This window comes from Corvus hawaiiensis, chromosome 1, assembly GCF_020740725.1.
Source record: "Corvus hawaiiensis isolate bCorHaw1 chromosome 1, bCorHaw1.pri.cur, whole genome shotgun sequence".
Classification (NCBI taxonomy): domain Eukaryota; kingdom Metazoa; phylum Chordata; class Aves; order Passeriformes; family Corvidae; genus Corvus; species Corvus hawaiiensis.
The window spans coordinates 36,588,590-36,600,121 of record NC_063213.1 but is presented as its reverse complement, the minus strand read 5'-3'; the positions used below and the strand labels follow the sequence as shown (position 1 = coordinate 36,600,121).

Here is an 11,532-nt window from a genome sequence, read left to right as displayed (position 1 = left end):
TTCCATCCCTCCTCTGCCTGTGTTCCAGCCGCCAGCCAGTAAAATCCAACGCACACGTGTCTAAAACGGGAAAATGCCAGCGGCTGGTGGGGTTTATCGCTGGCAAACACTACTTAGGCACACAGGGTTGCGGGACGATGGACTCAAAACCTTCCTGCGGGTGTTGAACAGATGCCTTCGGGGATGTGGTGGTGTCTGGGAAGAAGCGACTCTGCTGTGTCAAACCTGTGCCGGGCGCGGGGTTTAACCACGTCAGGTCTTTTCTCCCAGGAAAATGAGCGACAGGACGAGAGGAAACGGCCTCAAGTTGTGGCAGAGGAAGATTAGATCGGGTATTGGGGAAAATTTAGTCACGGAAAGGGTGGTTAAGCATTGGAACAGGCTGCCCAGAGAACGTGGTGGGATCACTGTCCCTGTGAGTGTTCAAAAACCGTGTAGATGGGGCATTTAAGGACGGGGTTTCGTGATGGCCCTGGCAATGCTGGGATAATGGGTGGACTCGATGATCTTAGAGGCCTTTCCCAACCTGGATGATCCCATGGCTCTATGATTAGGGGCTGTGAGCGAGTGGCTGGGCAGGAGGACAGCGTTTATGGGAAGTGTATTTAATAGTGTAGCCAGGGAAGGTTACGGTAAAGTAGGTGGGTCAGGCAGAGGGTTCTGGGCAGCCTGGCACAGGGATGGTACCTATGACATTCTGGCTTTAGGGAGGTCTGGCTTTCATCAGTATTCAGAATTGACTCACCCTTTTTTTCCTTTTCTGAGCAGGCAACCAGCACAGCCGAGAGTGCAGTAGATAGGATAGCAAAGATTCCCTTTTGGTGTTGGCGGAAATCTCTTTTTATAAAGACACATGAGCTTTCAGCATGGTCAGCTGGAATCTGTCCTTGCTTCTCTTTACCCCACTACTCCATCTTCTCCACCACTGAGGTACATATGTGTGGGTGTTGCCCTTGAGGCTTATAATGGGGTGGTTTTGGTGTTCACACCCAAAACTGTGATCCAGAAAATTACCAGTAGCTTTCACACACACTCCTTGTCCTGTGTTTACTTCTTGCCCTTTTAGGAACGAGCCACACTGTGTTCAGAAATGCATCTCCCAAGTTTACAGTCCAACTGACATTGCCTCTCTGAAGCGGGTTAATCTCCGCTATCACAGACATCACTGCATCTTTTTGCTCTCTCCCTGGCATCAAGAACAGCAACAGGGATGTTGCTAAATTTCATGCAGATGTGTTTTCTAATGGGGTCCATTGGTAGCTTATGCTGCTGCTCTGACAGAGACTGCTATACCAGGAGGAAGAAAGGGTCTAAAAATGATAAAGGTGTTATGTCCCAATTTCTGAATACTGTGGCAACCCTACAGTGGTGCTAACCCTACCAAAGTCCCCAGGAAGTAGCAAAATTCTATTTGTCCCCATTTCAGAGATGTGGAACCAAGGCACATAGCAAGATCATGCTCCCAATCAGACAAGAGGGCTCCCTTGATCCTAGCGAGCCTTGTTGCTACAGAATGATGCTTTTCTCATGTAGCATCCTGCACGGCTGAGGTGACACAGGATTTCATGCACCAGTAACTTGGAAGTAATAAACGGGGGCACACATTTTTGAGAGAAAAGTTTCAGTGCTGTACTTTTTCCCTTTTTATCATGATGCAAAATCAACCTTTTTGTTTGTTTGTTTGTTTGGTTTTTTTGGTTTTTTAGGTGCATGCAGCTTGTCATGGTGCTAAAGGGGCATGAACTCGTCAGGTGTGTGTGTGTAAGGGGGAGTGGGTGTAGCAAGATGGCTGCAGCTGGATGCAATCAGATGGCAAACTGCCTGCTCTAATCAGTGCGACAAGAATTCAAGTGCCTCCTGAACACAGCAGTAAAAGGCTTTCTGCACAGCAGTGGAAATGGCTACCACTTTTTTTGGAGGAAAGGAACAGAAAGGTAGAGCACCTATTACAAAATAACCTTTCCCACCAGTCTGCTGCCTTGGGTAGTACTCAGAACTGCAGTAAGTGGAAACACCACTTTTGAACTGGCAGCCTTCACAGGAAAGGTCACCTGAGTTTCACCTGATCTGTTTGGAGGGTCTCCCCAACTTTGCAGTGAAAATGGAAAAAAACAAAAAAGAGGGGGTGGGAGTGCAGCCAGCTGATGATTTGCAGTGAATGCTGCAAGCAAACATGCAGCTGGGGTGACTGTTATCACTCATATAGCTCTCTAATTGCTGAAATTGTCTGTGGCATAGTGCAGCTCCTCAGCTCAGGACTGCAGGTACAAATAAGACCTCTGTGTGAAAGAGAACAGGTGGTGCTATAAACTCTATTTTTCTTGTGGCAAAATGGCACTTCTGCAAATAAAAGGGAAAAAAATAACCTGAGAAGTGTAAACTTACCCTAGGAATCTTCCAGCTCATCCTTCCCATTAACAAGAAAAAAAAACCCCAGTGAATATAAATGTAGCAATACTTTGTGACTGAAATGTCCATGCTACTCAGGGGTAGGGGGAGTTTGTCTAGTAACTCCTTCATGCTGGAAAGACTGCACATAGGGTAAGATTTACATAGCAGGTCTGACGGCAAGACCCATAATCCCAGGTGAGGAATGTCAATCTGAATAATGAGTTGAGTTCTTTCTGGGAGTTAGCCATGACCTGTGTCAGCAGCCAAGAACCAGACTGAAGGAGGGAGCTCTGTTTAGCTCACCAGCAAAGACCCTAGGGCAATACAATAATGAGGCTCACTTAAGCCACGTGCTGTTCTATCACAGTATTTGGTGTGTGGGTAAACCCAAGGGATGCAGTTGAATATTGCAGAGCTGCAGGGCTTCTGTCAAGCAAATCTGCACAGAACTGGGGCCTTCCCTGTGTGTTTGTTGGAATATCACCTTGGCAACCTGCAGCAAGCCTTGGCTTAGACCACTGCTCCCCACGACCCACAGCAGGTCTCTAAGATACCAAACTGTAAACCCTTTAGCTGTCTTAAGTTATGTGCCTTTGATATCTGGAGACTAAGAGAAAAGATATTTTAAAGTAATACTATTATTATAATTTCCCTTTCATACCTGTAGACCCTTCCATCAAAAAAAGAGAAAAAAAGTAGAACACTACATTGTTCATCATGGTTTTACCTTAGGGTAATAAACACTTAGCAGTGTATTAGTCCTTTTTAAAACCTCTAGAGACTTAGTTTCCCTTACAAACTAAAAATACAACTCATCCCAGTATCTGGCTCAAGAATTATAGATGTTAATGTGTTTTGGGCTAATAGGGATTATGAATCTCTTTGAGTTTTCTGCGATTTTTTTGGGTTTTGAATTGGATTTGAGATAAAAAGGAAGGCAGGGTTGTAGTTGGCAGAGAATATATTTTAGATCATTGGTTATCTCAAAAAGACAAGATGTAATTTATTTTAAAGGAGTTTTCAGAATTTAAAATGATCCATTGAAAGGCACTAGAAATTTAAATTTGCATTAAAAAATCTGCAGGAGAAATTGATGGCAGTTCAGCCTAAAGGCAGAATGGCCTAGCTAAAACCTTAAGTAGATAAAATAGGAGAAAAATACCCCACTTCAGAGATATATTCATATACTTAATGATGTTACCCTGCACAAAGTCCCTAGTATTTTATTGCAGAGAGTGGCTTGGAGCAATGAAAGTAACATCCAAAGCCTCATTAGAAAGCCTTTACCATATGGCCAGTTTTGTCTTCTGTGCATCCTACACCAACTCACCACACTATTATGTGTTTGTTTTACATGCTGAGATCTGTACAGACTGAAGATTTCCAGTTGATTTTTCAATACCATGAAGGTATCTTTCCAAATACTTGAGGGCTGCTACAGAATTGCTGACTTATATCAACCACTGATAATGATTTGTTATTAAGTAGACAGCATTTATAATCAGGCTTGTGTAAAGTAAACAGAAAGATCTGCAGCAGCTGGGGTTCTAGAGACACTTATATAGACCACCTACACACATGAAAATGACTGATGGTTCTTATAGCTCAGCATACAATAACCTGTTGCTTTCTGCATTTTACATGATGCTACATTACAGAAGCACCTTGTAACACCTCTGGTAATGAAGAGCTGTAACTGCCCCATTCTATGTAACCATAAACACTTCAAAAATCAGTTTAGTCAAAGATCACATGTACCAGAAGAACGATTTATGTGATTCCTAATTTTTCTTGCTGAAAGCTTTCTTTTACTCTTTTATTTCTTTTATTCAGTCTGGCAAATGATAAAGAAAAGGCTGAACTTCTCAACTGCACATTACATCCCTAAATGCTGGTCCCAGGGCAATGTAATACTCTTTGGATGGCGAGAGCACCATCATGCCTCTGAGGAAGGATCTCAAATCACTTCTCAAGTATTAAAGCCCCCAGTACTATTGTGAGATATGTATGATACATGACAGTGACCTTCATTTTACAGATGAAAAATCTGAGGTGCAGAAAATTTAAAAAACTTGGCCAAGAAAACAAAATGAGATACTGGAGGAGAAAAGAACAAGGAGCCATTGGTTTTTCAGTCCTGTGTTTTAACAGCTAGAAAACGCTCCTTCTGAGAATAGGGAAGGAAAGAAAATAGGGGGGGAAGTGGGAATAAGAAACTAGAGGTGTGGTATGTAAGAATTAAGATTCATTGGCAGAGTGGTGTATGACATGTAAGGGGAGATCACAGTAGCTTCTGGATGAAATACACCCACACAGGGAGAGATGTGCAGCCTGACAGAGTAAGCTCTCAGATGGAGAGTCAGCCATTTCATGGAAATGTGGATTTGAGATCTATCAATTTGGACATCTCCAGACAATTTATACCCATGACCAAGTAATAGTGGCTGCTGCTCAGTGTCTGATTCGCTGAAGAAATCTTTACAAGCAAGTGTGAATGATGGCAGTGCAGGATAGAGATGGGGCAGAACTGAATGTGCTGGGGAGACAGCCCCATGCATCTTGGCTATCCCACTGCCTTCCTTTAAGAGTACAAAATCATCAATCAAAGCTGATCCTATGGAAGTTACTTCTAAAGAAGAATCAGGGAGCTAGACTACTACATTAGCAGCAAACTCATTTAAAAATATGTATTTCTAAACCAAAACCCCTTGCTCACAGGGGAGGGTTTCCGAAATATTCAGCACTGGCCCCAAACAGCTTCTTCAGGAACTAGCAACAAGAATGCTTTCAAGTCAGTGGGAGCACAACTCATCCAAAGCTGTGCCTTTTGGACAATCACACACAGATTACTTTTTGTCAAATTTTCTCCTTAGTTTCTAACAAGTCTCCATTCTTCACAATTGTTTTTTAGCAAAAGAAGCAGCCAAAATTCGAACACAAAAAGTAACATCGATCTAATTTCTTCATTTATATACATAAATATTTCAATGCAAAGTGCAATCCACCACCATTCCATTCTTGTGTGTCTTCTTTTTCTTTTTTTTTTTTGAAAGGTGGCTTCAGTATTCTTTTGGTAAAAAAAACAGTTCTTCAATCACACACAGGTGATCTGTGTGAGGATGAAGTTACAAATGACTGCTTGTCACAAAATCAGGCAGTGCAAAATTTCTTTTGGAAAATGTGCCACACACATACTGCATGTGAGATTAAAAAACACAAATGAAACAAAGTAAGAATTCCCAAACAGAAGAAATTATAAATTTGGATAGCCAAAATACATCCTGTTTGAAAGCCAGCCAGACTGTTGGGATTAAGTAGGCATGTTTTAAGACATGCAATCCTGATGGATCATGCTCTCCAAGCCAGATCTGTTTACAGCTATGGTCCGAACACTTTGTGACAGCTGGGTTTGTCAGGCTTTGGAAAAGTTACTACTCAGGCCACAGACTGAGTGGGCTTGTTTGGTGCCCATGATATAATGTGCTAACATTAGAAATGCCCATGCTTCAGGTCAGGTATCTCTTGAAACACTTCATTACACTTTCCTTGGAATATGGAAGTTGAAAGCAGGCAGCCTTTTGGCAGAGAGAGAAATAAAGACAACTGCAAAACTGTGTTGTTTTTATTTTAAACATGCAAAATACAGTTCATGCATCTGCCATTTTGAAAAATCTCTCAGTTCATAGCAGATTAAACCAAAGACATTTTGGCTATCGACTCTCAATAAATATTTCAAAATGCTTTACAGTGTAAATATAAGAAATTTAGCAAAATTTCAACAAACCTGTATAAAAACCAGATACAGATAACTTTTTATTTCAAGGCAACATGCTGTAATGTAAAGAGTTCACTTTTTTTTTTCTGGATTTTTTTTCTCATAAAAAGTTTTCAACAATACGACCGCTTAACAGATTTAAGCCCTTAGGCTACACATGCAAAAAAAAAAAAAGGTTGTTTTAGTTAAAAATCACCAAAACGTGCTATTTTTTTGTTTCATTTTTTTTTTTAAATACAGTAGTTGTAGACAGTAGCATTTTTCTTTTTTAATTTTGTAAAAGAGTGCAGGCAGGTTCATGGAGCTAGTGTCCTGGAAGACTCGTACTCTGACACACATTTTGGTTTTATCCCTTTGCCATTGTAATAGTCCACGACTTGGTTTGGAACTTCAGCCAAAACGCTTTTTGCTAGAGCAGCTGGGGATGCCTGCAGGAAATGGTAGAAAACACAAGCGTTAACCTGGCTCTCTCCTACAAGTGCCATGGGTTTTAGAGGCATTGGTGCCATGAGATCAAGGGAGGAAGTATGGTACAGAAATGGAAGGCAAAAAAGACTCAAAGTGAATCATACTATTGCTGGAAACTCACTTTATGAGTCAGTTTAGGTATGAAGCTGTAGCTGCCTAAAAGTACACTAAAGCCAGAAGTGCTCTGTGTGACTTCAGGTCCATTTGGACTGTTTTAAGTTCAGGGTAACTAAACTTCCCTGCACTCTGGGAGAGCACCATATCACAATAAAAGGCTGCAAAGACTTCATTCATCAGTGTTCAGCAAGGAATCCTGCAGAGCTTCTAGCTGAACATGAGAGGACAACACTATAAAAGGGAGGCCTTCATCACCATTCTGCTCTTCAGAATCTGGCATGGTGTTTTAATGGCTGGGAAAGTTTTTAATTCAATAAAAAATACTTTGTTGTTATTGGAATTAAACCATAGTTAGAAGAAAGCTTCAATCCTAGGCTTGGTGGAGGCTTTAAAGCTCTTCCTGCAATGTAAAAATGGCAGGTGTCAATCAGACTTAAGAACTGATGACCCTGAAAGGTAGAGATGGATATAGAGATGGATATAGAGATGGCCAGTGGCTTTCACCCCAGGCAGGGAGGTGCAGTGAGAAACCCTGCCCTCCATCAACCACACAGAGTTACTGCCTCACACCCTGACATTCCTTCATTTTAAGCAGAGGGACCTGTGGATGTTTTGTGGGCAACCAGTACCTGCGTGTGCTGCATGGATATTCCTCAGCCCCTGAATTCAGCAGTGACAAAACTGGACTCCTGTTCTCCCATGCACACTCTTGCCCCATGTTTTAGATTAGATTGTTTCTAATGTTTGGGGAGAGCTGGTTCCAAGTCCTCCGGAGCCAGCCTGCTTGGCCATGTTCCCTTTGAGCCCAAAATGCAGTAAAAATGCAAATACTTAAATGTCATTTTGAGAGGTTTAAATTGATGTGTTTATCTCCAGAGAACGCAGACTGCAGATCAGATGATGCATGGGAACTCAACTGGTGGCTGGATCACATTTCTTCTGCACACCAAGTACTTTTTCCCAAATTAATGAACACTTTCCTCCTCACTGTCTGTTGTGTTATCAGCCAGGTTTCAAAACTACCATGTCACAAAGCAGTTGTATTGACTGTTTTTTGACCTCTTCTGTTTCATGGGGTGGCATCCTTATCCTTACAGAGTTTAAAAATTTGGTTTAGATAGAATGTAAATGGTAAACTATTTGTAGGCACGCTAATCCAAGGGTGACGAAAACATCAGGCTATTAGAAATTCCAGTATCAAATGTTATAATACTGCAAATACAAAGATAATGCTAGCAAAATCGGACACAGAATTTTTTTTTCTTTTTTTTTTTTTTTTTTTTTTTTTGGTATTTTTGTATTTTGACTCACGTATGGGATTAGTAACAAATAAAATGAACTGCTGTTTCCCTACTGTGACATTTATACCAAAGTACTTGTGCAGGCAAAAAAGCCTGGAACATTTCTGCGTGAACAAACTGGCAAAGCATAGAGCATACTTTGTGTGACAGTGCAGCAACTGTTCTAAGGTGTTACACAGTAACAGAACCCATTTATTTTAATCCTGAAAAGTGAAATGCATGGTTTTACAGAGTTGCCCTGTTCTTGCCTAAACTTGTTTTATAGAACCATGGAATGATTTGGGTTGGAAGGGACCTTAAAGTTCATCTAGTTCCAGCTAAAACAATCAGAAAATACCCCTTGGAATCATACAAATGGCTTATTTCTCCAATGTTATTGAAAATTACTGTTTTTTTAAATCTCCTTCCCAGTCTATCAAAGCTGTACATACCTTAGCCTGCCTCTGTGCTATCTTACCAAAAATACAACCCTACACAGAGGTAAAAACAGGAAGTGGGGGAAGAACCTTGGGCCAGCGCTGCACACACGAGCCGTAGCAATCAGGAAACTTCACTCTGCTCTGTCTTTAAAAATGCTGGGCAGGAACACTGGCCATCAGCTTCTCTGGATCCGTGTGATTCACATGTCAGAACACTGGGCCAACAGCACCCACTGCTGTGCATCATCCTCCCTCTGCCACTTCCCTCTTCTGACACCACATCCATTCCTCCTGAACGAAGGGTCAGCCTTTCAGAACAGGCTCTGTCAGGGCTCAGATGCACAGCTAAATCACTGCCACTTGAGGAGTCCTCAACTGAAAAGCCTTTCACTGAGGTTTAAGCTAAAATATTTACTGTGCCCACAGGCTCACAGGCAATATGTGGCTCCACACGGGGTTGTCCTGGGGTAGCTGGCTTGACTCTGTGCATGGGCATGGGCAACTGTTGCTTTACTGAGTTTCATCATGCCAGTGATGTCTCTTGGTCCTGGGGCTCTTTCCAGCAGGGAACATCCCAAAACCAGGGTTGGGGTGGGTTTCCTCTCTGATGATTTGGACCACCTGTAACTTACATACTTTTTGTGGTGGTGAAGCACTCTCATTTCAGATGGTGCAAAGCAGCATTTGTTTAAGTGAGAATTACAGTCAGTAACTTTTAAGCTGAAACACAGACCCAGTTCATCAGTGTTGTGTAAGGATTACCTTTGCTGGGTCTTTACCACAGATGGGACATCAAATTAATGATTTACTGTATTATCTGTATTTACTGTATTATCATAATTAATGATTTTCTCCACTATTTAACTGCTTGAAGAGTATCCTAGCAATAAGCACCTCAAGATGAATAGTTCTCAATTGATAGCTAAAACACAACAATTAGATCACTCAGCAGCAGGAAAATGATCCCCTATGATTCCATAATTGGTGTGTACTACAAAAGACTGTTGGTTCGGTTCTATGGCTTCTCAGTGCTTAACCTTTAACTACAATGCACAGTGCAAAACATTGCTCCTTGCAGTGGTTATGAGCTGTGCTTTCCACACTCCTTTGTGATGTATGTGTTACTAAGTCAGTGCTGTTAACCTTTATGATTAAATACAATACAGAATGGAATACAATCTATCCGTGGCATCAGATTTGTGCCCAGTAAATACATCATACATCCCCAAGGCAGAGAATTTAATCTCTTACAATATGACTGTGAATGGATTGAGGCAGGTGATTTTCTTCAACTACATTTCAGTGACAGAACATCACTGTTCTACAGTTCCAGGTGAAGGACACTCACATTACTGGGGTGGTGATGATTACAGAGAGAAAAAAAATCACTTAGGTTCAGAGAAAGTATGTTTCCTTTGTTTTCACCTTTAGTGAATGGCATATGTCACCCACTATACAATGGGAAATTTTTTTTAAGCACTAATGGTTACCTTGATTTTATCAAACCTCTACAACTACAGGATTTGCCAAGAGTCACTACAGTTGCTATTATTATTTTGATGGCTTCAAAGATATTCCTTAAAGAGAGAGAAAGAGCTTAGATGTTTTACTGAAGTACTTCTGATGCACTGTATTGCGTAGGAGATTAAACCCCTATAACAGAGCCTGCTGTCTACACTGAGTCTTAAGCCAGTAAAACATTGAAGTGAGTATAAGATTTTAGGTATGTGAGTAACTAATTGAAATGTGTTGAATGCCTGCATGAGTGCTGTGCAGGCTCAAAACCTTCTCTGAAGTCAAACTTACAAAATAAAAGGGATTTGTTCTATAGATTATTTTTACAACTTCTTTCTCCCCGCCTTCCATTTTCTCAAAGCGGAGGGTTTTGCACAGATTATTTTTGATCTCTTTGTATAGATACGAGATTTTGAGTTCCAAGCTGACCTGAGCATAGAGGTAATGAAAAAAAATATTGCTTGGGTTGACTACAAGGGAATTTTGGTTTACTCTTCCAGCAAAACGAAAAATAAATGCTCACACAACATTTTCACCTCTCCTGTCATTAATTGATATAATATGGATTTAGGAACAAACAAATACTGGATTTATCAGAAAAACCTATAAACCTTACACAATTTGATTTTTAATCTTTCTAAAAAGATCCTTCAACTTCTTTTTCTACTTAATAAATTAACACAAGGTACACTGACAAAAGGAATGGGATTTTTGCCTAAATATATATTTTGCTTAAAGCTGTCAAAAGTTATATGCTGATGTATGTAAATTCTTATGCTTGGTCAGAACTGATCTGACAAAAATCTCCCAAATGTGTAACATCTGCATTTCCTCTGTGGGGAAAAATAAGTTTGAATCAAAACATCACACTCACTTCTCCCATGAAAAATTATTTCACTAGTTGATGTATGGTCTTTTGTTTGTGCTAAGTAAGCAAGGAAGCTGTGAATGTCACTTTGTTGATAGAGAGAGATTATTTAGGATATGACAATAAAGAAATTAAACCAGAAGTGGCTATTTTTATGAGCACTCATCTGTTACACTGACATTTGTTGAAAAGCTGAAAGATCACAATAAACAGACTAAATATCAGGTTGCATAAGATATTTTGACTTTTCTGATAGAGCAAATACAAATCTATCTCTGTACCTATATTATCTTTGCTACTGAAAGAGGGAAAAAAATATCACTGTTTAACAAGAAATATACATTAAGATTGCTTTCCTCTCCCAGTACTGGGGAAGTTAATCTAAATCAGCTAAAAAGATATATGCTTGTCATTTGACCAATGCTGGCAATAACAATGCTACAGATACAGTCACAAGTTAACACCAGGGGCACAATATATTTAGAGCCCAGAACTGCAACTGTCAGCGTTAATCTATTAAATCCAGGATGATTTTAGCTTTATTATAAAATACAAAGTGAAATTAAAAATAACAAATGTAGCTGGCTCTGCCAGTTCCTTTGCAGAAACATGTTTTCACCTAGTTAAAAGTAGCTCTCCCACTAACCCATAAATAACTCAGCTCTGGACACTTTTCCA

General features: G+C 40.5%; 1 protein-coding gene across 3 annotated transcripts in view; it reads right to left on the bottom strand.

Moving 5' to 3' along the window:
• Positions 1 to 5,985: 5,985 nt before the first annotated feature.
• Positions 5,986 to 11,532, bottom strand: part of CPNE4 (copine 4) — a 229,594-nt gene continuing 224,047 nt past the window's right edge. For all 3 annotated transcript variants that reach the window (XM_048300558.1, XM_048300539.1, XM_048300549.1), the window contains one exon: positions 5,986 to 6,594. In XM_048300558.1, coding sequence (XP_048156515.1) covers positions 6,463 to 6,594 — 132 coding nt within the window. In that variant the 3' untranslated portion in view covers positions 5,986 to 6,462. The remainder of the gene's footprint in view (positions 6,595 to 11,532) is intronic.